At 31.4% G+C, this 26,050-nt stretch overlaps 2 protein-coding genes and 1 long non-coding RNA gene across 6 annotated transcripts; 1 reads left to right on the top strand and 2 right to left on the bottom strand.

The window, feature by feature from the left end:
- Positions 1 to 3,914: 3,914 nt before the first annotated feature.
- On the bottom strand, positions 3,915 to 6,565 carry LOC137808762 (transcription factor HHO6). 2 transcript variants are annotated; one of them, XM_068610029.2, is made up of 5 exons: positions 6,068 to 6,565; positions 5,703 to 5,959; positions 5,027 to 5,429; positions 4,527 to 4,603; positions 3,915 to 4,383 (listed from the first exon to the last, which is right to left on the bottom strand). In XM_068610029.2, the coding sequence occupies exons 1-5, from the start codon at positions 6,270 to 6,272 to the stop codon at positions 4,117 to 4,119; spliced, it is 1,209 nt and encodes a 402-aa protein (XP_068466130.2). In that variant the 5' UTR covers positions 6,273 to 6,565; the 3' UTR covers positions 3,915 to 4,116. The 2 variants fall into 2 exon arrangements, with proteins under 2 accessions (XP_068466130.2, XP_068466131.2); XM_068610030.2 differs by having other exon boundaries at positions 4,527 to 4,600; positions 6,068 to 6,519.
- An 11,255-nt stretch (positions 6,566 to 17,820) lies between these two features.
- On the bottom strand, positions 17,821 to 18,800 carry LOC137808761 (uncharacterized). Its single transcript, XR_011080732.2, has 2 exons — positions 18,379 to 18,800; positions 17,821 to 18,288 (listed from the first exon to the last, which is right to left on the bottom strand). It is a non-coding gene; the product is annotated as an uncharacterized LOC137808761 (long non-coding RNA).
- Positions 18,801 to 20,178: 1,378 nt separating this feature from the next.
- On the top strand, positions 20,179 to 25,297 carry LOC137808759 (serine/threonine-protein kinase SRK2E). Of its 3 annotated transcripts, XM_068610026.2 has the most exons (10): positions 20,179 to 20,633; positions 21,287 to 21,361; positions 21,443 to 21,544; positions 21,623 to 21,676; positions 21,934 to 22,026; positions 22,851 to 22,943; positions 23,140 to 23,244; positions 23,327 to 23,425; positions 24,270 to 24,544; positions 24,998 to 25,297. In XM_068610026.2, exons 1-10 carry the CDS (start codon positions 20,283 to 20,285, stop codon positions 24,999 to 25,001), a joined length of 1,251 nt encoding a protein of 416 aa, XP_068466127.1. In that variant the 5' UTR covers positions 20,179 to 20,282; the 3' UTR covers positions 25,002 to 25,297. The 3 variants fall into 3 exon arrangements, with proteins under 3 accessions (XP_068466127.1, XP_090156049.1, XP_090156048.1); XM_090299923.1 differs by lacking the exon at positions 24,998 to 25,297 and having other exon boundaries at positions 24,270 to 24,746; XM_090299922.1 differs by lacking the exon at positions 24,998 to 25,297 and having other exon boundaries at positions 21,443 to 21,676; positions 24,270 to 24,746.
- The last annotated feature ends 753 nt before the right edge of the window (positions 25,298 to 26,050 follow it).

The raw sequence follows: 26,050 nt of genomic DNA, 5'->3' as shown, positions 1-26,050 counted from the left end.
TACAAGAAAATCATTAGATAGAAACCAATTTTAGATACAAAAAATAATTAGTTGTTATATTGACTAAATTATATATCATTTTAGAGATTAAAAAAATGATTGGTTTCTAAATTAGTTTCTAGTTTTGATAAATAGTTTTAAATTGGTATCTAATTAGATACCAAAGTTTTAACTACTAATTATTTAAATTCTAAATTTGGTAGTAAAAATATTGGTAGCTAATTAGATACAAATTTAGAAACTATTTATCAATCTGAACAACGTTTAAAAAAAAGAAGTCCACAATTTTAGATTAAGGGCACTACAAGAAAATCATCAAATAGAAATCAATTTTTAGATACCAAAAAGTAACTAAATTAGAGACCTGGTTTTTAAATTAGTTTCTATTATTGTTAAATAGTTTCTAAATTGGCATCTAATTAGCAACCAAGGTTTTAATTACCAATTATTTAGATTCTAAATTTGGTAGCAAAAACTTTGGTGGCTAATTAAATACTAATTTAGAAGCCATTTCACAATAATATAAACTAATTTAGAAACCAAAAATTTATTTAGTCCTAAAATGGTTTCTAATTTAGTTACTATAACAACTAATTATTTTTTGTTTATAAAATTATTTCTATTTTATGATTTTGTGGGAATTATTATAGAAAAGAAGGGTTATGAACAAATTTGTCTGGAGGTTCATGTTCCATCTTATTCAAAAGATTGTGAAGAAATTGCAGAGAAAGAAAGAAGAGAAGGAAGGAAGGAAAATTAGGTGAAAAGATGAAGAAAATTGATTGTGTATTGGTAGGAGGTGGTTGGCCTTTTCCTTCTTTCATACATATTCATGAATCATGCCATTCATATTATGAACATGGAAAAACACCACTTTTCTCCTCTTTCACAGAATCTTTTTTAACAAATCTTTTTCAACAAATCTTTTTCTCTTCCTCTTCTAGGACCACACACCATGTTTCTATATATATATTATCTTCCATGTCATTGCTCATTCTTCAGTTTATACTATTCATCACTGTGCATAAGAGAATATTGTTAAGATTTTCTCAGATCTAATTAGTTGACTTTAAATTAATTTCACTTTTGGGGAGACAAATTGAAAACCCTAAGATTTTCACGTGAACAGGTGTAAGACATGTGGGTTATATAGCCTTAAATATGTTTTTTTTTTATTGTAACCCGAAATTGTCACTTATTTTTCTTACCTGACAAATAAAGTTTAAGGTGGATTATATAATTATAACTTTGGTTGAAAATATTGGGAATTAAAATAATTTGTTGGGTAAAAGTTCATGATGTTACATCTTTTAAGATTAAATATTTGGAATTAGTATAATAAAATAAAAACTAAGATGTAACACAATGCAAGTTAGGTTGTTAGTGGAAAAAAAATATTATATATGATCTATATATAATCATCATATGCATAAAAGTTCAAAAGAAATATTTATGGTACTACTATTTTGTAACCCAATATACTTTATGGCATAAAAAGGCCAAAGTGACATAAAATGGGTATATTAAAATATATACAATCATAAAAAAATCAAATACAATTTTATTATATAAAAAAGAGATATTAATTAGAAGCACCAATGAGAGCATCATATGGCATAACTTAAAAAGTTTGTTTTTAAGTATGTGAATAGAGAGATAGGGAAAAATTAAGACCAAAGATTATTTTTTTTAGAATAAGATTTTGAATTGAAATAGATATTTTTGTTTTTAGAGAGAAAAAAAGAAAAGAAAAGGACAAGATTGATAATAGATGTGATGTAGTTAGATAAAAATGTATGCATTTGTTGTATTGAAAGGAAGAAGATATATTTAAAATTATGGTATGGTTGGTTGGATAAGCTGAACCTGGTTTAGAATTAGAAGGTGTAAAGAGATTCTATGATTTTCTTTCACTCACGCATTTCACCAAACACCCAATGCATGCCATAATTATGAATGAATATCAGTGTGGGGTCCTTCATTATTTTCTTAGCAAGATTCTCCACTATATAATTTTGTTTCTGAAACTGACTCTTTTGTCATGCATGAACCTACATCCTTCATAATTCATAAACATTTTTTTTTCTCCCATGTGGGATACTAGGGTTAGGTTTCAAGTTCAAGCCTTTCACTAATTCAAATACTCACTGCAATCAAATACAAATTAAAACATTTTTTTTCTTTAAATAATACTTTTAATTATAATAAACAATATTAAACAAAACTATTTGAATATATACTCGTCAGGACCGACGGTGGAATAGAAGTTTAATGCCCAGTTCAGATCGACTGACACCACTATATCCTAAGAAGATTAGCAAGACTAATCAAACAACTAAACATTAGGTAACAGGTTCTTAACTAACCCAATAACAAATGATCCATGATAATCATATAGATAGACACAAATTTTAAGAATCATGTACGTCATCATTATACACTGAAAATATCGAGTATCGAATACCGAAATCTTACTTAAACATCGAAGTACATTTTGTAAGTATCATCTGAGTTTCAAGTTCACGAGAGAGAGGTAGAAAGACAAAAGAAGTACGAGGAGTTTACACTGAAAAAGAATAGACCAACCGATGAAAAAAAAGACAATCATTCTCTTAATTCCAACATCGATCGAAAAAACACAATCCAATGAAAAAACCTAAATAATTTATTAGAATTGTTATTAAATTAAAAATAACAAGAAGCCATCATTAATGAGGTTGGATACAGTATCTGAGAGATAATGACACACGAAATAATTATAGAAGATAAGATGACTTAGGGAGATGCAAATGAATGAAGAAGGAACACAACAAATAAAACAGTTCCAAGAGTTTGACGCGTGTAACTTCATTTATTAGGTTTCATATGCTAAAACATGAAACAAATTTAACATGCTAAAACTAAAACAGAAAAGCAAAATTAATTAAAACTTTAAACAGCATTAAAAAAATAACTTTTCCATGCACTGTGAAAGAAAAAACCTTAATTAAAGTCTTAATTTTAATATTTGTTTACTTCATCATTAACTATATATTTTATATTAACGTACGTCGGTTTGAGTTGAATTATTTGACATTTTCCAATATTATATGTTAAGTTGGATTCCAAGATTTATTTGAGTGGAAGAAATTATATTTGAGAAAAAAAAACCCTTCAATTTTTGACCATGAGAAAAAGTAATTTATTGCCTGCCAAATTAGAATACTTTAATATGCTTGACGAAAATAAAGTCATGAAAAACAACCACTATATAAAATCAACAAACCATAAAATGAGGCTAAGCATAATATTTGCACCTCCAGAATAGTGATTTATTTATATTTTTATTCATTTAAAAATTAGAAACATACAAAATTTACAAGTAGTTTAAATATTATTGCTCAAAAATGTAATTTTATTGTTAATTAGCTGATGAAGGCCTTGATTATTTTTCTTTGGCATTTATATTTTATATCAAAATTATATAATTATTGAACACGGTTCGGGTGCTTATTTGTTTTAAGAAATAATCAAATTTTCTATCTTGAAAATCAGTTCATGCAATTCTACCTTGTATTAAGTTCTTATTCAAATAAATTATGTTATTGTTATGATTTTTAACATTAAGATTATTGAAAAAACATATCCTTCAGCCAGTTTCACAGTATTGAAATGGCAGAGAAGTTTTTGTGCAGAGAAGTAAGCATGGTGAAAAGAATGTAGGAGGAGAAAAGGAAGGATTATGGAAATATATATCTGAAATTTGTGAAGTAATTTATTTGCGTAAATAAAAGTATGAGAAAGAAATAATTGGGTGAATAGAGAAGGCAATGTCCACCCAAACAAATATTGGAGTGATTAATTTGTTCTTGGGCATGAGAGAGTTTTCGTCACAGAAAGTCACAGAAAGAAGAAATGAAAGAATTTTATGATACGAATTCTTGAAGTGAAGGGAAAGGATATTTTAATTTGGAGTTTCATATCAAAACTCATTCAGTATAGAAAGCCTTCAAAAACTCCAACAGCCTCTTTTCTTTGACCCTCTTTTTTTTATGTATCATGTATTATTCTTATGTAGTTGTAAAACTCCTCCCATGTATACTTTTATCTGCAAAATTCATGGTGGAGAGTGGTATCCTATACATCAACTTTTCCAGGTTTGTGCATATGACTTTTCCAACTATAACTCTCGGATCTTGCATCTTCATCATCTTCCATGCTTGGGGATGTTCCCCCTCCAGACCCTGCAGTCAAATGAAGGGGACTTTGAGGAGAACCTGATCCTGAACTGCTAACTTTTGAGGACTCGTTGTACTGATCTTGAGACATCCACAAACCTCCAAGAACCACAACTGGCTGATTACCACTTGCTGATGGAACTCTCCGCGTATGAAGTCGGTATTTCTGCAATCATACATAACCAAATCATCAATTCCAATCCAAACTTCATCACACATCAAAATCTTAGCTTCAAACTTTTCCCCAATGCCTCCTCACCAAACAATTAATAAGCAGTTAAAAGGACCAAGAAAATGCTAAAAACTCACTTGTAAGTGGCTTTTCACTTCATCGTTAGTCAGGCCATCAACCTGCATCAGCTCTCTAATTTGTTTTGGTGTTGCTGCTGCAATTGACAGAACAAATTAACCAAACAAGCTTCAATATAACATGTCGTGATGAATAATTTAGTTTTGGCCTAATGAACCTACTGATTGACAGATAATACGACATATGTAAACTCCTATGCATCTGTCTCCTGATCCAACTTTAAGTAACAACTTTACACGTGAACTAACAGAACAAACACTACCTAACTTCAACCAACATCTATAATTTTAACAAATTCCAGCATCAAATTCTTGGATTTTTCTACTAACCTATTGTTTCCAAATTGATTAGAATTGAGTCTTTTATTATGAAAGCCCATATCAGAAATATAAAGTAACATCATTTCTAGTTTAAGAAAGTGAAATATACATGGATCAAAATTCAATTCCATACCAAGATTGAATAAACAACAAACAAATAAAAAAAATCAACTTCTTACCCTGAGAACCTCCTAGTTTCTGCAAAGCATTAACAAATCGTCTGTGCAACTCAGGGGACCAGCATCTCCTCTGCTTCCTGGCAGTCTGCTGAAGCGATGATGCCCTCAAACTGGGGTGAACCGTAGGAGGAGAAGAAGAAGAAACAGCCCTGTTGGAACTGCTTCTGGATCCCCTTGAACCACACCCCTCTTTCACAGAAGAAGGGGTCTGAAGACAAAGCCTATTCATAACACTCTCTTCCTTCTCTTCTTTGGTTGCAGCAGCCAGGCCCATTGTTGCCACCGGCACAGAAGATGAAGAAGATGAGGGCCTAGAGAAAGGCATAAACGCCCTTCTTCCTCCATTTCTATTGCTACACGACTGAAAAGGATCCTCACCAACAGATTGCCCTTCTTCAATTTTCTGTCATCACCAACAAACAAAAAAAAAAACACTCTTTAGCATTACTCCCTGATTGCTTGAACAAGGATAATCAGAAACAAAATCTCGGTGCATCCACGTATTACTTTCTTTCCCTTTTTGCGTAAAAAACCGCTTCATAAATAAACCACGTTTTCATCCACACAGAATTACATGATTTCCAGTCAAATTGGGATAGGAAAAGCAACACTGGAACTACAGACAACACAACACAACCAAGTGCATCAAGATTTTCGCGTGGTTTAGTTATTCTACCTTGGTTTCTAATTTATGAAGTTGTTGCTGCTGTTTCCGATCGGATGCATTGTTATTAGTGGTAGTGTTATTCCAAAGCTGAACAGAACTCAACCAATTCCTCTTATCCCTGCATTCGTTATCATTGTCATTATCATCATTATGGTTATTCCCGTCGTTACGATCATGCTCCTTCTTCAAGGGAATGAACTCCTCCAACGCCGGCGGAGAATCACGCGGCCGGCATTTCTGCGATTCCGCCTTGAGAAGTGAAATTGCTGCGACGGAGAGGAAAAAAGAAAGAAAAGGAGTGTGAATTGGGAGGAAGAGGAAGAGGAAGAAGAAGAGAGCGAGAGGAAAAAAGAAGGAAACGGAAGTGAACTAACCGTCGTTTAAGAGGAGCATGGAGAGAGGAAGCTCGCGCTTGAAGGCGTGGATCTTGCGGAGCTCGTCTTCCAAGCGCGCGAGGAAATCGTGGAGAGTGGCGAGGCGGTCGGAGGCGGAGGAGAGGTGGCGGAGGAAATCGGTGATGGTTTTGGGGACAAAGGAGGGTCTCAAATCCAAGCTCAGTTCTGCCGGAACCGAACCCATTGGATCGTGTGTGTGTTGTGTGGTGAACGGTCAGATTCAGATTTTGTTTGAAGAAGAAGAAGAAGAAGAAGAAGAAGAAGAAGAAGAAGAAGAAGATGAAGAAACAGTGAGAGAAGGAAAGGAATAAAGAAATAAATAGGAACGAAAATGGAAGAAAGTGGAATTGCGAATAATAAAGAGAAAATAAGAAAAGTGGTTTCGATGTGAAGGCAAAATTGAGAAGGCCAAGATTCTGTGGAAAATAGACGATAGCAACGACGACGAACAACCTTTTAAAAGTCACTTTCGGGTCCTCGCGTATTTAATCCAACATCTCTCTAAACCTTTTTTTTTTCTTTTTCCCAAAACTATTAATATTATTATTATTATTATTATTTTCCTCAACAACACTATTATTTCCTAACTTTACATAAACATTCTTTAATCTCTAAATATTCTTTTTCTACATCTTAAATTCACGTCTTTATTTTCTTATAAAACTCTTTTTATTATACTTTTTCCCTCATTCAAACTTTTTTTTGTTTTGTTATGTAGGAACTAAAGATTCTCTTTTTTTTTCTTGAAATTGAAATTACAATAATTGAGATAATATTTTATGTATAATATATTTTTAATCTTTTAAATTTGGGTTAAGCTTTGTATGCCTTCTAAGGAAGATATTAGTTGATTTTCACACCATTGAGATCAATGTTTCAAATTTTAAAAAGGGTTTATGAGATTGTGATAATTGATTTGAAAGGCAAACTTTCCATTTTTTGGATGAATATGATATTTTGTATCATTTCTCAGTATGGGTAGGTCTGCATTTTGCAACATGTCATTTTGTTATGGGAGTAACTTTTTCACTCTATACAAAATCCTCTTTCCTCCTGGTTTTTTCTACTTGTATGAGTGTGTTTTGAAACTCTCTCTTCTTCCTTTTTAGTGTTGATCCTAAGGATGATATATATAGGTTATCTCAATCAATTGAGTTCACAATGAACCTAGTTTGTTCAGAGGGAAAATGAAAAGCTTTCTTTGTAAAATCGAAAAAGGGTAAGTGAAGGAAGTAAAAAGAAATCACATTTTATCTTCTTTTAGTTCTTAGGTTTTTCTACTCCTCGTCTCTATGATCCTCGATCTACATAGAACTTAATCATTAATTAGTCTTGTTAATATTTTATTTAGACATACTCAATTTAATTGTGTTGATAGACTCTGATCGAGTACCAGACTTACAAGTATCATGCGAACCCAACTACCAATAAAAAAAATATAAAAACTAAAAAATTTGTCTCACTTTTATATGTAGTTTTCAATTCATAGTTTAGATTATTGATCTCTCTCATAAAAAAAGTGTAATAATGTTTATTTATTTTAAGAATAGGATTCAGCTATTTTGTTTTTGAATATTTAATATAGCATGTTGCATTACAGCGAATGAGCAAAAATAGTTTGGTCCAGTCAAATGATGATAAGTTATTTTAATACGATATTATAAACTATTTTGTATCTTTTGTCAAAAACAAAGAAAGAACCATCATTTGCATCTTGGTTTTAATTTAAGTCAAGAATAATCTGCTTTTCCAAGGAGAAGCCTACCAAAGCTGGAATAATATATGTTCATGGAGATTCCAACACGTGTACTTTGTTTTTTTTCAATTTTCATGCTCAATTAAATACAATATTATTCATATATATAAAACCTTAATCTCTTCAAATTAATTAATTTAGCTCATATCCATATTATGTAAATATAAGGAAGATGCTGAATAATAAGTAAATTTTAATAAGTCATGGATTCAAATATTTTCACCTTTCAATTCATACTTTTTCAAAGTAACCGTAATTGACCGGCACATGCTTAATGTGTTATCTTTTAATTCAATATGAATGTATATTTAATTATTATTTTTATAAAAATTCTCAATGATAGTATATTATTAAAAAAAAATTAAAAAAATAGAAAAATTAGACTAAAACTCATATATTAACAAAAACAATACATAAATAATCTATACTTATTTGTAAATACTTTAAAAAAAATAGATAGAAATCTATTATACCAATGAAAATACTTTCTATAAATAAAACATAAGTTAACAAATTTACTGCACATGCATTTATGAGAAATTTTAAACCTAATTTTTTACCGTAGTCAAGATAAATGTTCCACCCATTACAAAACATCCAAGTAGTTACTTTAGGTATCAGGTATCCATTATGTATTATTTATTTTATCATTGATATATTACTTAATTAATATTTATGTAATAACTATAATATATAATTAACACTTTTAAATTTTTTATTTATTTAAATTAATATTTATTAAAATTTCATTTAATTTACCTTTTAAGAAGTCACCACGTGTGAATAGAAAAATTGTGGTGCTGTTTAACAAACTATATGCACAGAGCATATATATTTTTAAAAATAGAAAAATGCGTTCTCTTCTTCTGACATCACTTTTATCCTTGCAATAGTTATTACTTTCGTATATAAACAGTGAATACCTATTTAATTAAAAAATGATTATTATCTCTTGAACAATTATCTTTCAGTCTCTTAATTAATAATCTAATTGACTTCTAATTATGCAACTTATTTTAGCAGTTTCCTTTAACAAATAATATTTAGCTAACTATTTTGGAACCAATTTTGAAAAAAATGTGAGTGATAAAGAATAATCTTTAAAACGATATTGGAGAATCTTTGACGCAGAGAATAAAGATAAATGGTGACAAGGTGTCTAATCCTTTAGTGGTCCCAAAATACCCTAATTTATCTCCTTTAATAACAAAATTAATAACAACATTTTATACTATTTAATATCTTCCACTTCTATCTTATAATAATGTTAAAAAATATTGTAAAAGTAAAATAATAATAATTCATATAAGTGATATACTCACTCAAACTATAAAGCAAAAACACTAGAATCTCTCCCATCAAACTAGAAGGTGTTGGAGATCCCACATCGACTAGAAATTATAGTCTTTCATTGTATATAAGTGGGTGTAAACCTCAATCTTGTGAGTTGGTTTTATGGAGTTGAGTTATGATCAAAGTTCACTCCATAACATGGTATCAGAGTCATTTTCAAGTCTAGAAAGGATTTTTTCACAATATTATGTAATTTTTTTTCTGAATTTAACAAAATGTTAGAGAAATGGATAATTTGTGTTTGAGAAATACGTTTTTCATTTTTTTTTTTGGTAATGAAATAATATGTTTGATGTACCACTTTTTTTTAATTTTTATTTTATTTTTTCAGAAATCGTGTAATATTCTTTTGTGTTTTTTAAACGATTAATGGGCAAAATATGAAGGTCAAAATGATGTATTTGAAGGTTGTTGAAAACTATTCCCTAAAGTATTCTTGGTTCTGATTTTGGTGAGTTTAAGTTTCTTTTCATATGAAACTTTGACACTATTGAATAATGTGTTTGATACTAATGTTAATGTTGTCTAAATAACTTGATTATGTCTATTCAGCACAATAAAATTGTCATCTTAAAAAAGGTAACAACTCCTGAAAAATTATTTAGTGATTAATTTTTGTTAGATTTTCACCAAATTTTAACTAAATAATAATTTGTTGAGTTTTGTATAAATGAATAACACGAAAGTGAAATTATCATCTTCAAAATTTAAAATTTGGGAATCCTTAAGTGACCATAAAACTCTAAAGCAAAAACTTGATTTATTTATTCTACTTACAGAAGAGTCTTTTTGATCATGGCATTTGATAAAATTTTATATCGTCCTACCATAGATTTGACTCTTATCTACTTCCATTCATTTAAACCCTAGTTTTTTATTTTCAAAACAATAAGTCACATCTCATAATCAAATCACCAAGATATTTTCAGGAATTAGTCTGCCATTGATTGATGAGTTTGGTAAGTTGCAATAATATACAATGTTGTACATTCACCATGATATTTTAGATGCCACCAGAAAAGAAAAAGAAACATATGTATCTGGCTTACACTTAAAAAAACATTGCCCATAATTTCTGATGAATAGATTTTTTTTTTCACCATTGCATTGAACTTGTGAATATAATAATTTTTCTAGTTGAACAATTGGAATTATTGGAGCTAATAAAATGAATTTATTATGTGTAAAGAGAAGTTTAACATGATACATTAGTGATCGAACATTAGCTAATACATCTTTAATCATAATCTAAAATTTTAATTCGATCCAATAATAAAAGATTCATGATAATCATATAAATAGACACAGATTTAAAGAATAAGGTACATCATCATTCAATACTAATAACACCGAATTTCGAATATCAAATTTCACTTGAACGTTGAAGTGTCTTTTGCAGGTATCATTCGAGCATGGAGTTCACGAAGACGAGAAGCAAGGGAGTGAAAGGAGAGCAGAAAGACCATCTCAACGAGAAGAGAGGACACGTATACCGATAAAAAAAACAATTATTCTCTTGATTTCAACCCAAATTGAGACCAAATAATTTTTTTAATTATGAAATTGAAAAAGGTTAAAAGGATAAAGAAGTGGGAATGTTTAGAATTTTGAGAAGACAAAAGAGTGTTTAAATTTGGAAAAAAGAATCTTACAGAAGTTAGATGGGAGTAGGGTTTGAACTAATTTCCTTTTCAGGATGTACAATTCGTACACAATTATGCATATTAAACTATTTTGTAACTGTAGATAAAAATGAAAGTTGTAGAAAGATGGTGTGGAATAATCCTAATCCATGCCAGCCTGGCCAGAGATACCTCCAAGTAAAAATCACATGGCACGTGAGGTGCACGCGCTAGGGCGTGTTTGGTTGGGGCCAATTTCAACACGGTTTAGGGATAAGGAATCCAATTTTGCAGTGGACCCACTTTCGATATTGCCTCAGATTACGTCTGGAACATTGCACACAGCAGAAAGATGCCTTTTTTCCTTTTTTGTTTCTGTTTTTTTTTCTAAATGCTTTTTTATTGCTCAAAAAGACAACCTTTTACAACCGTTAGATTCCAGTTATCTTCAACAGAATTAAGAATCTCCCTCCCTCCACAAATTCCCCCTTTTTTTCTTTATTTATTAAGATTCACACCTTTATTTTTATTAATATTATTATTCATTGCTTAATATAATAATTGTTATTGAATTTAATAATAATATCTTATTCTTATCTTAACCATGCAGTTTGAATTGTTCCCTCCGGTTTCCCGCATCTCCACTGCTTTTGTCGGATGCTTACAATCAAAGAATCCACACCTACAAACAATTCACCCCAATTTCCAAAAATACCCTCATAACAATTCTATATCCTCACCACATCCCTTATTTACCCATCTCCTAAAAACACCATTTTCATTCATTAGATCTTAAAAAGTTTAAAACTTTTAAAAAAAATCTCCCCCCTTATAAAAGTACTTCTTTATAAAATGGAAAAGGATTAAACTTTAAGCAGAAGGGTTACTTTATTTTATGGAATAAATTTAAATTATTTTTTTAATGCAAAAGGTTAGCTTAGATGACACTAACTAGTCAATCAGATAGATATAGCACATTTAATTAACAGGTTAATTATAGGGTCAAATATGATACTATTGAAATCAATGTGCTTTTGGGAAGGGAAAATTGGGTAAAAACAGACTAAATAATTTTTAGCAGAAGGAGTGTAGTGTAATAAGTGACCTTTCCATTTGAGATGTGTGCACAATTGTGCTTTGTTTTTTCTAGGTATAAAATAAGTTAACAGTAATGAAGTGTGAACTAAAATAATGGTACTAAAGGAGGTGGTGAGATATTAAAATTTCCAAGAATGGTGAAGTGCAGAATGGTAATTTTGTTGTTGGCGTAGCTTTCTGATATTGCTTGGTTATTATTATGTTATTCCCTAAAGCAGTCAAAGGGGAATCCTTATTCCAATGAAAGTAATGATAGCAAGGAATTGGAAAAGAAGGGGGTCTTGGATCATGAGTTGCAAGGATCTTTCAAATTTCAACTCAGAACAAAGTATTTGATTAGGTCAATTCAAGGAGGAAAAATAAAGGTGGAAACAAAGTGGGAAATATGGAATTTTGATTCTTGGTGACAAAGACAAGGTGGTGTGGTGGGTGAGGGGTTACTTGACCTAGTGGTTTCTGGAAGGGTAGCTGTAGCTAGTTGCCAACCAATCCTCCAAACTTTTATGTCCAAAGCAAAGCATAATCTATTTTCAGCAGATACTCTTGAAATAGGAATCCAATAAATGGTATCTGTAACAGTTACTTGCCCAATTTTCACACTTTTCTACCTCTATCAAGCTAGCTTTCTTCACAAAACAAAAGGGTCACTGATTTTGGTTAATTTTATGACCAAAACTTTCTTGTTAACTACTGATATAATATGTACAACTTGTGTTTTTATGTGTCTGGTTTAGTAATAATAATCCTCTCACTACAGAAAACAAATCAACATTATCTATGAATTTAGATCTGCACAATCTGTAAAAGTAAATTTAACATTAGGATATTACAGGTAATGGTATAAATTTGATAGATTCTTGATTGGTGATTTCATGAGGAAAAAGTGGTTAGATTAACTGAAGGTCAGCTTCAACTTTACAATAGGTTCAGTGAAGAGGGCAATTTGGTTTGAGTTGGAAGAAAGTTAGAGAAGGGAAACTTTGTGTTTGATTGGATCCAGAGAACATAAGATACCTTATATAAGAGCTTTAGACAAATTCTCCCATCCAACTACCAAAATAAGAGCATCTTTCACGTGATGACAAGCTCATATTCATGGGTTAATTGCATTTGTGTCAGTCTTTCCCTCTCCCCCTTCATGAAGGCATCTATTTGTCCCCAATCCATGTGATCATAATAACAAGGGCCTTGATTTTTTGCCCCTTTCTCATGGAATCTTTTCAAATAATGACTCATAGTACATCTAACATTTTTCACCACTTTGTGAACCTGGTTTTGGCTTTTAGAGTTTGGTGTCCTTGTCTTCTTTTAGAGATTGTTTTGTTTCTGACATTATTATTGTTGCTCTTGTTTGGCCCTTGCAACAAATCCACTTATTCTCATCTGTCACACACACACACAATACATCATGATTCATCATTAGCTCTTATATCTCCTCTTTCCTCCTTTTCTAACATGTTAATCACCTCCAAACTTTTTAATTCTTCAAACACAATCTCTCCACATCACCATCCATAAGCCTACAACTTCCCACACATTCTCTTACAATTTCAAACTTCCTCCTTCTCTTACACAATGATGGACTATTATTCTATAGGCCATTCTATATATATAAAGAGTGATAAATAGAAAAGAATGGAACAATCTCATACTCTATCCATCAAATTTGTTTCTGACAAAAGTTAATCAGCAAAATTGCAGTGGTGCCAGGACAATTTGTTTTCCACAAAAATAAGGAGTGTCTAAGGTTTCATATATGTCTTTGTGGGTGAAAAATATGTGTCGGACCCGATGAACTAGTGTCGGTCTCGGTGACTAACTCACCGGGTCAAAAAAATATTATAAAATATGCAATAAGTGAGTCATAACGATATTTTGTGAGTTATAACCGTATTTCGTGAGTCATAAATGATATTCTGAAATACATGAAAAATATCTCCGATGAATTAATTATGGAATGAAACATGTCTTCATTACTAAAGAACCTCAACTCATGTCACTTAATAACTGATACATGACCCATGATCGCCAGGGTCCATAACCAAGTGTATATAAATAAGATCCTTCATGAAGAAATAAGGAAAGTTTTTCCCATTGACCAAAACACACTCTTAAAACTATAGTACTTATTTGAACATCGAAACATCTTTTGCAGATAACTCTCGACTGACCGAGCATCAACATTTGAGGAAGGAGACTTGAAGCAACTAGGAGATTACCGACACATCAGTAATTGTACGCCAAGTCACAGGTACTATCCGGCCCGATCTAGGCCCCTTTATCTATACAGTAATAGTATGTGTATATATTTATATTTTGTAAGTGAGAAAGTTTGACTGGGAAGGAAAATTGCAGTGGATAATTATGAGGAATGAATTTTACGCTTGATCTGTTGCTTCATGCGCATAACCAACAGTATAATGATAAGTGTTGTTATTCTCACAACGTGATGGTGCACTGAGACAGCAAAAGGGTCACTTTCCAGTTCAAGAATTTGCATTATAGCTTCCATTAGAAGAGTATTGCAGACTCACATTTTTATTTTGGTTGCTTTCGGACAAATATTCAACCATTATAATTCACCCATCCCAAAAAAGCTTTTTAAGATAACAGTAAAATCAATTGAAACCTGCATGCGTTTCTGCACATTCATTGCATAAATATACTACTTTCTATATTTTTTCAATGTATTTTGCTATTGTTTTATCTTAAGGGTATTGAAGAAAAAATTAATATTTTTTAGGGTTAACGTAATTTTTTTTCCTGTGTATTAGTTTCAGATTTTTTTTTTTAAAAAAAGAGACAAAAAATTCCTTCTAAAGTCATGTCAAAATTCTGAATTGAAATTTGAAAATTCGTGATATTCATAGATCCATTAGCCATAAAAAAGACCACGAATAAGATTCAAACTGTGACTTGGCAAAACTTGGTAAAGCCATTATCGTTACACTATGAAATAATTGGAAACGTGTACGAAAACGCATGTAAGAAATAATCGAAATTAAGGTCTCATTTATTAAACAGATGTTAAGGAGTTTAACATGGGATAAAAAAATAAAATAAAATGAGATAATTCAGGGTGTCACAATTTTTATATAAAAAATTCCAAATCAAATTTCTTAACACCTAATCAATTGGAGATCTAACAGACATTATAACACATCAATCATAATAACATATCATATCAAGATACACTAACACAACAAAATACAATTATAACCGTCTTTAAAAAAAAATCGCATTCTTAAGACAAGACACAAAATTTTAAATTTTTAGATCTTTGCCAACAAACATAAACAAGTCAAACAGCCAAGAACGAAAATGAAAAGAAAATATATTATGAAATTATTTCAAACACGAAAGCACATAAAGAAAACAAGAAGATCTTTAATTGACTTTTTTTTCTCTATAAAGCAATCCACAATCACGTTGAAATATATAGAGTATAAGAAAAATATAAAAAATAGAAAAATAGAGAAGAATAAGAAAGTGTATTTTGTGAGAAATTTATATGATGAAAAGAAAAGAAAAAGTGGAAGGAGCATGGTTGCAATTGGAGGAGAGTGGCGTGACGGTGGCAAATGATGAGAAGAAGAGAAAAAGAGAATCGGTTCGCCGCATACGTAACGGCGGTGCTTTTACGTTGGACCACTTTCTCTTCATGGATTCTCATTATGATTAACAGTGAGGTCTTATTGTTCTTCCCTATTTTTCTCATTTTTTTAGTGTATACTTTTGATAAATTATGAGAAATCTAATTAATTTGACAAATTATTCAAAACATTTTTTAGTGTATAATGCTTTTTTTTTATTAATTATGTAAAATATAAATGTTTCACAATTATGCAAAACAGATGAATAATGATATTTGAGACATTATTTATTTTAGCATTCAATACTTTCATAATGATTTTATTTTTATAACATCTTATTAGGTTATGAGAAGAGTTTGTATGTAAAAATTATCTTTTATTTCATACTTTTAAATAATGTAAAATAAAGATTTATAACTGCATAATAAGACATTAAGATTTTGATGTAATCTTTAAGAGACGACAGAATATAATTAATTTAAAAGGTGTTAGAGAATTCAAACTCATTAGAACAAAATTAATAGTGACCGAATGACTAACCACAAGTTAGATTTGTGACATTTAGCAAACTAAAAAGAAGAATAAGAATAAATTGTAAAATGAAATAGAAAATGGATTAAATAATATAAATGGATAGAACACACTCCCTTCAAGAAAAACCCTAAAGGATAAGAGTCATGCAAATTTGTCACTTGAAAAAGTTTTTCAAGATAAGAATCAAAGCAAGAAAAGAGAACTCTTAAGAATCTCAAATATGACTCACGAGAAATTTTATTCAACCTTCAAAAATGATTTTAGAAGAAGGAATGTCATGGCATGGGAAGAGACACTTTCATGTGTCTTGAAAGTTTAGAATCGTAAGCGCATTTATTAGGCTAATTAAGACTAACTAATCTTATAACAAAAACTTAGTTAACTATTAACTAAACAAAACACATGTGCGACTCCTTAAATTAAGAAAAAGATATATGGATTATTCCTTAATTTGATTCAATTAAGGAGTTAGTTCCTAGATTTAAGGTGAAGCACATGAGTTACTCCAATAGATACAAAAATATGCAATCTTGAAAGGTCCAAGTGAATGGGTTTCAACCATCATATGACTTGAAAGTGACATGTGTTGGTTACAAACTCTGCATGTGTCCCTTCATATTTTAAAGGTCATCCACAATGTATCCTTTGAGAGTGTCTCTTGAATTATAAAATATTCCAAGAGAATAAAGAAATATTCTATAATATAAAAGTTACAAAAATTAATGTTTATATATTTTTTTCTTCTAATTCTTTTAGTTTGTCTCTTGTGAATCTCCTTTGGAATCTTTTTCTTTATTCTTTTCTTTCAAATACTTCTTTTATTTATTCTTGAAGTTCCTTTTCTACTTCTTCATTAGATTCCTCTCCACTTGTTTATGTCAAACTCCAAAACAATTAGTGTCTTACAACAATATAGAAAATGGTAGTAGACAACTTGGAGACGATGAGAAAACAATATCAAGTCGAGCTCAAAATCTTACAAGACAAAATCAAAATGTTTGGGAAAGAAATCACAAAGAAATTCAACACATTCATGTAATTTACATTATGCCCAAGGAGACTTTAGCACTCACACTACCACAAAATATTAATATGAATTTAATGACATCATTCTACATTTGGGAGAGTGAAGGGTATGTCTTCATTTGAGGAAAATTCTCTCCACTGAGGAGAGAACATGTGGACTTTTATGTCATCCTCGTCTATTTTCCTATTTACACACTCTCTTTTCCTATTTACACCATACTCCTTTTCTCTATTTGCACCCTACTCTACTTGGCCAAAAATAATTTCTAACTACTGTGTACAACTTTTACAATGCCAAGAAGAAGAAAAAGACAGTTTTGTGACAATATGATTTTACAAAAAAAAAATTTGATCTTTAATATTTGTAGCTTGCTAAATCCTCCTCTTAAGTGTTTATCACTCTTTCTTTTGAACTACTGGTTTGTAAAAAGATACATAGCAATGTTAGTCAATCTTTTCCAAAGATCATAGCTAAGAGATAATTTTCATCTCAAGAGGTCAATAAAATTCAAAATTAAGAAAATTAAACTCAAGATATTAGAGATGAGACAAACTCAAAGATTATCTAAAAATTAAATAGAAACAAGAAATTAAAAGTTATCAATAATGAATTTCCTAGATAATAGGTACTAGATTGGATTAAGAAAAAAGAATTGACCAAATTTCTCAATTCTCAAAAGCAAACTTCTAATCACAACTATTCACCAATTTCACGAAACAGTTTGCAGATTTTACAAAAATTGCCTCTGCTTTGGTTCCAATAAGATCAAATCAATGCACTAGAATTCTGCACCAAATCTGCACAGCTGAATCAAAGTACACTCACAAATTGAAAACAATTTTCGTCAAGGTATACAAATGCATAAAACTAATTCAATCAAAATCCAGCAGCTGCCATTTACACTGCATCAAAACAGTGTATTCAACTAACAGTTGAATTCTACAATAAAACATCTATTCCAGCTGCACCAATTCAACTCTCGCTGCAGCTAAAACAATTGTAATTTCAACCAACACTGAATCAAATAACTGCACCAACTTCTCAAAGAAAATTTGCACAGCTAGACCAACCAACAATTTTCAGCAAAATTAAAAACGTTATGTCGAAAGTCACTACAGCTGTTACTGTAATTTTGTTCCAGCAAACTCCAAAACCAGATAAACAAAGAAACTTGATTCCGAAAGAACTGCACTGAATCAATTTATCAAACACCTTCTCTGCATGTTGCCAATCGCAAACTCTGTAACTGATTGAACATGGTGGAAACAATTAACAATACACCGCAACGAAAATTCACGTTGAATTACCTCCACCGAAAGCGTTCTTTGCTTGAGAAATCAACTTCTCTGTTTTCAATCTTCCAATTCCAGTTTCGACTCCACCTCCGGCGCCTTTCGTAGTTGAAGACGAGGCCACATGCGCGAAGCCTGATTGTGGTTCCATAAGAATCGCCGTTAGCTCCGATTTTAACTTTTGCGAGACTTCTGGAAATCTGGTTCAATCATTGAATTCAAACGATTTATACTTTTCCAATCATCTTCGCCGTTCACCGATTCCGTTCGCCGGAAATCGCAAAACCTACGTTCGTGATTCTTCCAACACCGCACCACTTCCATTTGCACCGTCACCGTTCTCCAAAAACAACTCTCCAAAATCGCTCCAAGAAATTAACACAAGACGAACACAGAAAAAAAAAAAATCGCAACCAATTCGCACCAAAAATCTCAGCAAAAGAGGAACGCACCACTGGAAAAATTCGATTCAAATTGCAAATGGAATAAAGTTTTCTATTGCACCACTAGAATTTGCTTTTCGCACCACAGATCATGAAATTTGGAAACAGATCTAGATTACTGTTCACACCACTAGATTTCTTTTCGCAGCACATAAATTTTTCGAAATTTTGGAAACTGAAATTTAAAGAAGATAATGGAAACTAATGATTTAGTAGCAATAAGAACTCAAAAATGAAAATAAAAAACAGTGAAGAGCTCTAATCTATGTGAGAATTTGAAAAAAAAAAATCAAAAAGCACCACTAGTGGAATTTATGACAGTTTTTGGACTAAAAATTTGAGAAAGTAGAATATTCCTACAACAGATATTGATTATATTTTAAATAAATTATATATTAATTCAAAATTATATCAGATCATTTGTTTACATTTGTGTTTGTGATGTGATATGATATATTAAACTAAATTAATCATACTTGCAAAACTGATTTATAATATTGTATTCAATACAATTTTAAAGAAAAATTAACATTAAAAGATAAGTAACACATAGGATGATAAATTTTGTTACATCTGTCATTGAAAGTGTTATAAATTTCTGAGAAAGTATATATTGATAATGGATATAAAGACAGTTACTCTTAGAATTGTGATTGTATTTTACAGATATAACAATGGGCAATACAAGATTTATCGTAACATATAAAAATATTACAAAATAGTTCTCAAGTGTCGCCAAAACCTATTTTTAGAACAATTATATCAATAAATATAAAAAAATTGTTATAGTTTTCATTCTTCCCCTATAATGTTTTTTATCGGTGAAAAATTATACTACCACTAAACCGGTCGGTACCAGATAAGTCATGTCATTCGATTTTGTGACCGATCGATTATGTTAGACTGCATTTAGAATAGTTATAATAAATAGTAGTTAAGGCAATTACAGAGATTTTCTAAGAATCAGGAGCACATTCCACCAAATTCGGATAACTTTTCGATAAATTAGAGAACCTCCCTAGGAACAAGTTAACACTGATGATAGATTCGGTTTAGGGTTTAGGGTACATGACCAAATACTATAAATAAACCATCTACAAAGGAGTAAAGTACGTTTTTATCAAATACATCATATATTCTTATATAGAGTGATAGATAATCTTACAAGTTAACTCCCAACTGAGTAAAAAGAAAACAAGAGATACCGAAGGATCAAAACATGTTACATCCAGTTTCATGTACTGTGTAGGTACTATCAGTCAATACAAGTATAATCACAATTAAGAGTTGTATATAATTTGTAATAATAAGAAAATAGTATTAGTAATTGTAAAGATAAGGTATAAAAGGTTGTATGCACAAAATGTGAAGAGAAGAGAAGACAGCATATAACAGAGAAGCATCTAGAGAGAGACAGTTCACGAGTGTGTCACCGCCAAATTGCAAGTACTGCTATGCTACTGATACTACTACTCTATGCATATGCATATGCATGGTTACTCATTTGGGTTGGTGAAGGTTTCACGGGGTGGAACCATTTCTGGTCTCTTTCTTCACCCACCAACTCTAAATCCACTGGCCCACACCCAACCACGTCAAACCCTTTCTGCTTTTGCTTCTTCTTCAAAAACACTTCTTTTTTTAAACCAAATGGATCCCTCTGCTATCACTGTTGTGCCAGGAATGGATATGCCCATCATGCATGACAGTGATCGCTACGAACTTGTGCGTGACATTGGTTCTGGCAACTTCGGTGTAGCCAGGCTCATGAGGGACAAGCTCACCGAGGAACTTGTTGCTGTTAAGTATATTGAGAGAGGTGAAAAGGTTTGTCATCTACCTTCTCTATCCTTCTTTTCCTACTTATAACGCAAATCAATCCACTAACTAAATAACTAACTAGACTTGGCTCAGCTCTAGCACAAGAGGCTAGTTTTTCGTAACCAACCTGTATCGGTCGGTACTGGACAAGTCAGTCTAAGAACTTCTTAAAATAGTAAAGACAGTTATAATAACAATTAAAGAATCACAGAATCTCATTCATGTCCCGAAATATACAGAAAATAGCTAAACTGATTAATTAAAAGGTGTTACAAATGTTTGATTCTATCTCAATCAGGATGGCTTCCGAAACCAAAAAATAAACGTGCATGTCAATCAAGTTTGTGCTTGTATGTGGGGTGGAAGTCTGGAACTGAGTGTGTGAGTGAGGATTTTTATTCTAAAGGGGTGATATGTTTTAGATTTTGATAAGCTGCTTTCTTGGGAATGGTTTTTCGTATGATTTATGAGTGTTTTGATTAACTAAAGATTCTGATTTCAAGGATCACTTGTTTTGGTTAACTGAGCTTCTTTGTAGTTGCTTTCATAGAATTCGTGTTATTGTTGTTACTCCTTTTGGCTACTATAACTCAAGTTGAACTTTTGGTTGTTATGATCTCCTCAATGTAAAAATCTGGATAATGCTCATTTCTTAACAGATAGATGAAAATGTACAGAGGGAAATTATAAATCACAGATCTCTGAGGCATCCCAATATTGTGAGGTTCAAGGAGGTGTGTGAACTCCTAATGTCTCATCCTATTTGTTCCTATCTTAGAAGTATTGTAATTAGTGCTTTGCTTATGTGACTTTAGGTTATATTGACACCAACACATTTGGCAATTGTTATGGAATATGCTTCTGGAGGAGAGCTATTTGAGCGAATATGCAATGCAGGGAGGTTCAGTGAGGATGAGGTTCTCTCAAATGTTACATTCATTCATTTGTGTAATGCCACTGCATATGCCTTTAATCTCTGCAATTCTATGCTGCAGGCACGCTTCTTCTTCCAACAACTTATATCAGGGGTTAGCTATTGTCATGCAATGGTACTTGAGTTCACCACATGTAGTCTTTTATTTTACAGTAATGATACTTTTACAACCTGCTCCAGTATACAATCTGTAATTGATGATATGAAGAAAGATTATTCTCGTCATTTTCATAAACTAGTGCAAGTTTTAAGCAAAAAAATATAATTGTAAACTGGTGCAAGTCTCTTTATTTTACCAGTTATTTTTAGCTCAGAAGGTATCATGAGATGTGTGACTTACATTTCTATGTTTGATGGTGTTCTTTAATGAAGCAAGTGTGCCATCGCGACTTGAAGTTGGAGAACACATTGTTGGATGGTAGTCCAGCTCCTCGTTTGAAGATTTGTGATTTTGGCTATTCAAAGGTAAAGTTCATTATCTATATATTCGAAAAATTAGAACAGATTCTCCCTCTTTAGTGTAACTACAAAACGGGCACTTGTGGAAAAAATAAACAAATAAAAGAAAAATATAACAAAATAGAATAATGACACCGAGAATTTTTAATTTGAGAAAACATTCTTAACTTAGGGAATTAAAACTCACGAAACCTAGTTAAGAAAATGTCTTCATTATAAAAGTAGGATTACAATATTTGTTTCTCTCACTTTATGAAGATAACACTCAATCCCACCTAACAAGGATAAAATACAATGTCTCTGTAGCTTCTTACTATAATTTCTAATCACACTATGGTGGATATTTATTCTCTCATTTACTCTCTACGTTGCTCTTCTCACTTGTTTGTCTTACTTTTCCTCACAAGTTCCCTTTATATAGAGAATGAGAGTAAAACTTCTTCGTAAAGAGATAGTGGATAATTAACGATTATCACATTTTCAAGAGAGTTACAATTCCAAGACTTTTGAAATGGTCATCATTGAATATGCATTGGTCATGATATCCCACTAAATTAAGGAGAAATTTCCAACACTATATTACTATTTTATTTGTAGAGAGCTTCATGTTTATAGTATGTATCTGCATTCCAGGATGTGGTGATAAAATTTCAACTGGGCATTGTTTAGAAAGTTAATCAGTTTGTAGATTTTCTCCAAGTCCAAGGTCAAGAATGTCTAGAATTCTTTTTTTCTGACATTTTTTTTTTCATATAAAAGACATATCTGACATTTGTTGATAACGGATAAATTTGCATTACCTATGCATCTTGATTGTGGTACTTCTTCAGTCCTCAGTGCTACATTCTCAACCAAAATCTACAGTAGGAACCCCTGCATATATCGCTCCAGAAGTTTTGCTTAAGAAGGAATATGATGGCAAGGTATGTTGTAACTTCTATCACTTGAAAAATTCAACTAACTTGTGCTGTGAAGATGTTGTTCATTTAGGTTGAGTTTTTATAGATAGCTTTTTATGTTCATAAGCTTATATATAGACCTTTGTTTCATAGAATAAACGCAGCACTGCAATCTGAATTGTTTACTTTATACTAATATTGAGACTCACTTTTGAGTCAGATTGCAGATGTGTGGTCTTGTGGGGTGACCCTATATGTCATGTTGGTGGGTGCATATCCATTTGAGGATCCAGAGGAACCTAAAAATTTCCGCAAGACCATACATGTAAACTAACTGCACCTATTTTGAATCAAATGTGGTACTTTTATTGAACTACTTTTCCTAAACTGATGCATGTTGCTTGCAGAGGATTTTGAATGTTCAGTACTCAATTCCAGACTATGTTCATATATCTTCCGAGTGCCGTCATCTCATATCAAGGATATTTGTTGCTGATCCTGCAAAAGTCAGTTTTTCGTTTCTACATTTGTTTAACTTTCATGCATTATCATGGTTAACCAATCAACCCATCAGAAATAGTTATGAATGAGTTTTAAGCTAATTATTATAATAGCCAACAAACTGATCTCCTTTTATTTGGTATTTATGAGGTTCGGACACTCCTTTTAATTGGCAAGTGTGTCGGACACACATATTGGACACTCACTTGAGCGCTTGATAATTTCAGTTAGCTCCTCTTCAATATTCACTTCAAAATAGTGTAGAAATTTAGAGATTAAAATTGCATAGGATAATGGAAGTCACTTAACCTCATAAGTGCCTTGAGTTAGTTTCAAGCTTAAGGATCAATAAATCCTAAACCCTAAACCCCAAATAAGAATTAGTGAGAGAAAATGAAGAGAGAAAGGAAAGAAGAGATATACATAGAGAGGTGGGGGCACCGACACTCGTAGGATGCATATAAATGAAGTGTCCAATTCAAAAATATTTGTTGGATTTCTGACAATTTGAACATGATTCTAACACAATTTTAAAAAGAAGAAATACATTAATTTTTTCAAAATTCAAATTTATTGTATAAATTTTTACTGTGATTATAAAAATAAAAAATAAATCCTTTTGAACCAACCATGAAAAACTTCTTTCTGCTAAAAAAAATTGGAAATACTTGTACACATAAATCTTTATTATCAATTTATATAATTCATAATTATATAAGATCTGTGTCCTCATATCCTACAGTTTAGAGATTATACATATTTCTGTATCCGTGTCTGTACTACATATGTTGGTGTGAAGGATGATGAGATTGACATTTAACATAGGACCTAAAATTGTTTGTACAACAGAGAATAAGTATTCCTGAGATCAGAAACCACGAGTGGTTTTTGAAGAACCTTCCAAGTGATCTGATGGATGGGAATACGAAGAATGAGTTTGAGGAGGGTGATGAACCAACACAAAGCATTGAAGAAATCATGCAGATAATCAGAGAGGCTACAATTCCTGCAGCTGGATCTCAGTCTCCCAACCATGATCTTACTGGTAGCTTGGATATTGATGAGGACATGGATTCAGATCCTGACCTTGACTTAGATAGCAGTGGAGAAATAGTGTATGCTATGTAAGTTGGTGTTCATTGCTTCTCAAATATGTACAAATATACTTCACTTTCTATCATGAAAGATTGTGTCATGGAATTTTCCTTATAGTGGGACAAATCCACCTCCTTCAATTTAAGTTGTATTTATCATCTTACCTCCTTACTTGTTTTTATCTATAGTTGGGTTGGGTTATTTTTATGAAAAATAGAGTTTCACAACTTATATTCTTTATTCCCCTCTTATATTCTAAACATCTTCTTTCATATCATAATTGAATATAAACCGCTTTACTTATAATCTTGTCAACAATTACTATATATAATGAATGCTGCATTACAGAAATGATGTGTATTTTTAATGTGATTTTTATCTTTTAACTACATTAACTTGTTATGCTTATTCTGAATTTTGAGCCTAACCAATCAAATAAAATGATAAAATGATGTGTGTTGTGTGTACTTATATTTTCCTAGATGAAATGTGTACTTCTCACGGGAATCACCAAATATAAAGCTATTGAAGGGGATGAAGAGAAGTGAATCAACTATGTTGTTTTGTGCTGAATCATACTCAGGTAATCCGTGAAACATGACTTTCTCTGAAGGGCTACTATCAAAATTTAAAAGATAGAAAAACTTATGTAATTTTGGGAGCATATTCTGGCCCTTAGCCATTTTAGCTGAACCTGTACTGCTTGAAAATTCTGTTCCAACTTTAAGTCTGAGAGATAACATTATTAGAATTAATCATCATATCTGAAGTATTGTCCGCTTTAGAGATCGGTGTTTCATCACAATTTTGTTCTTAAAAAACATCTTAATAAATTAAAAGAGGAATAAGTATATAAACTGTCGACTCCTCCTTAACTATGCGGAGTATATTTATGGTATCAGAACACAAACAAAATGGATGCTCCTATTTTTTGTTTGCATGTTTATTTAGAGTAATATTTGTGTCCGGTTCTGTTTTGCTTCTAGTTACAAAATGTTATGTTATTCTCTATTAATAGGTTATGTACCGAACAGGATCGAAAACTTTTGTTTGATTTTACTCATATTTAAATATAAAAAATGAAAAAAATATTTTTTCAAAATAAAAACAAAATTGTTTTCATAATGTTACATCCATCTTCAAAGTGGACTTTAGGCCTAACTCAATCCCATAAAACCAGCTCATGAGGTTGATGTTTGCATCCATTTATATATAATGAAATGTCTTTATCTCTAATCGATGTGGGATGTCCAACAATATAACATGTCTTCCTCCAAGCACTTCCTACACTTTACAACCTAACATATCCAATATGTCTTGCATAATTCATACTTAACAATTGCCCTTCACCTTAAACATGTTTTGATTCTGAAACATTTGTTAGTCTGACTTTTCAATTGACCAAGAAACTTTCAACATCTAGTAATAATAAATTGTAGACAAGGAAGATTACAAATTCGAAGTCTACGACTACACTCTCCCCAAAACTTCTCTCTCAAATTATACCCTCGAGAAAAAAATATGGAAGGAAATGT

The sequence above is a fragment of the Phaseolus vulgaris genome, chromosome 3 (assembly GCF_051622355.1).
Source record: "Phaseolus vulgaris cultivar YP4 chromosome 3, ASM5162235v1, whole genome shotgun sequence".
In the NCBI taxonomy this organism is placed as follows: Eukaryota; Viridiplantae; Streptophyta; class Magnoliopsida; order Fabales; family Fabaceae; genus Phaseolus; species Phaseolus vulgaris.
This window is presented reverse-complemented; position numbering and strand designations above follow the sequence as displayed.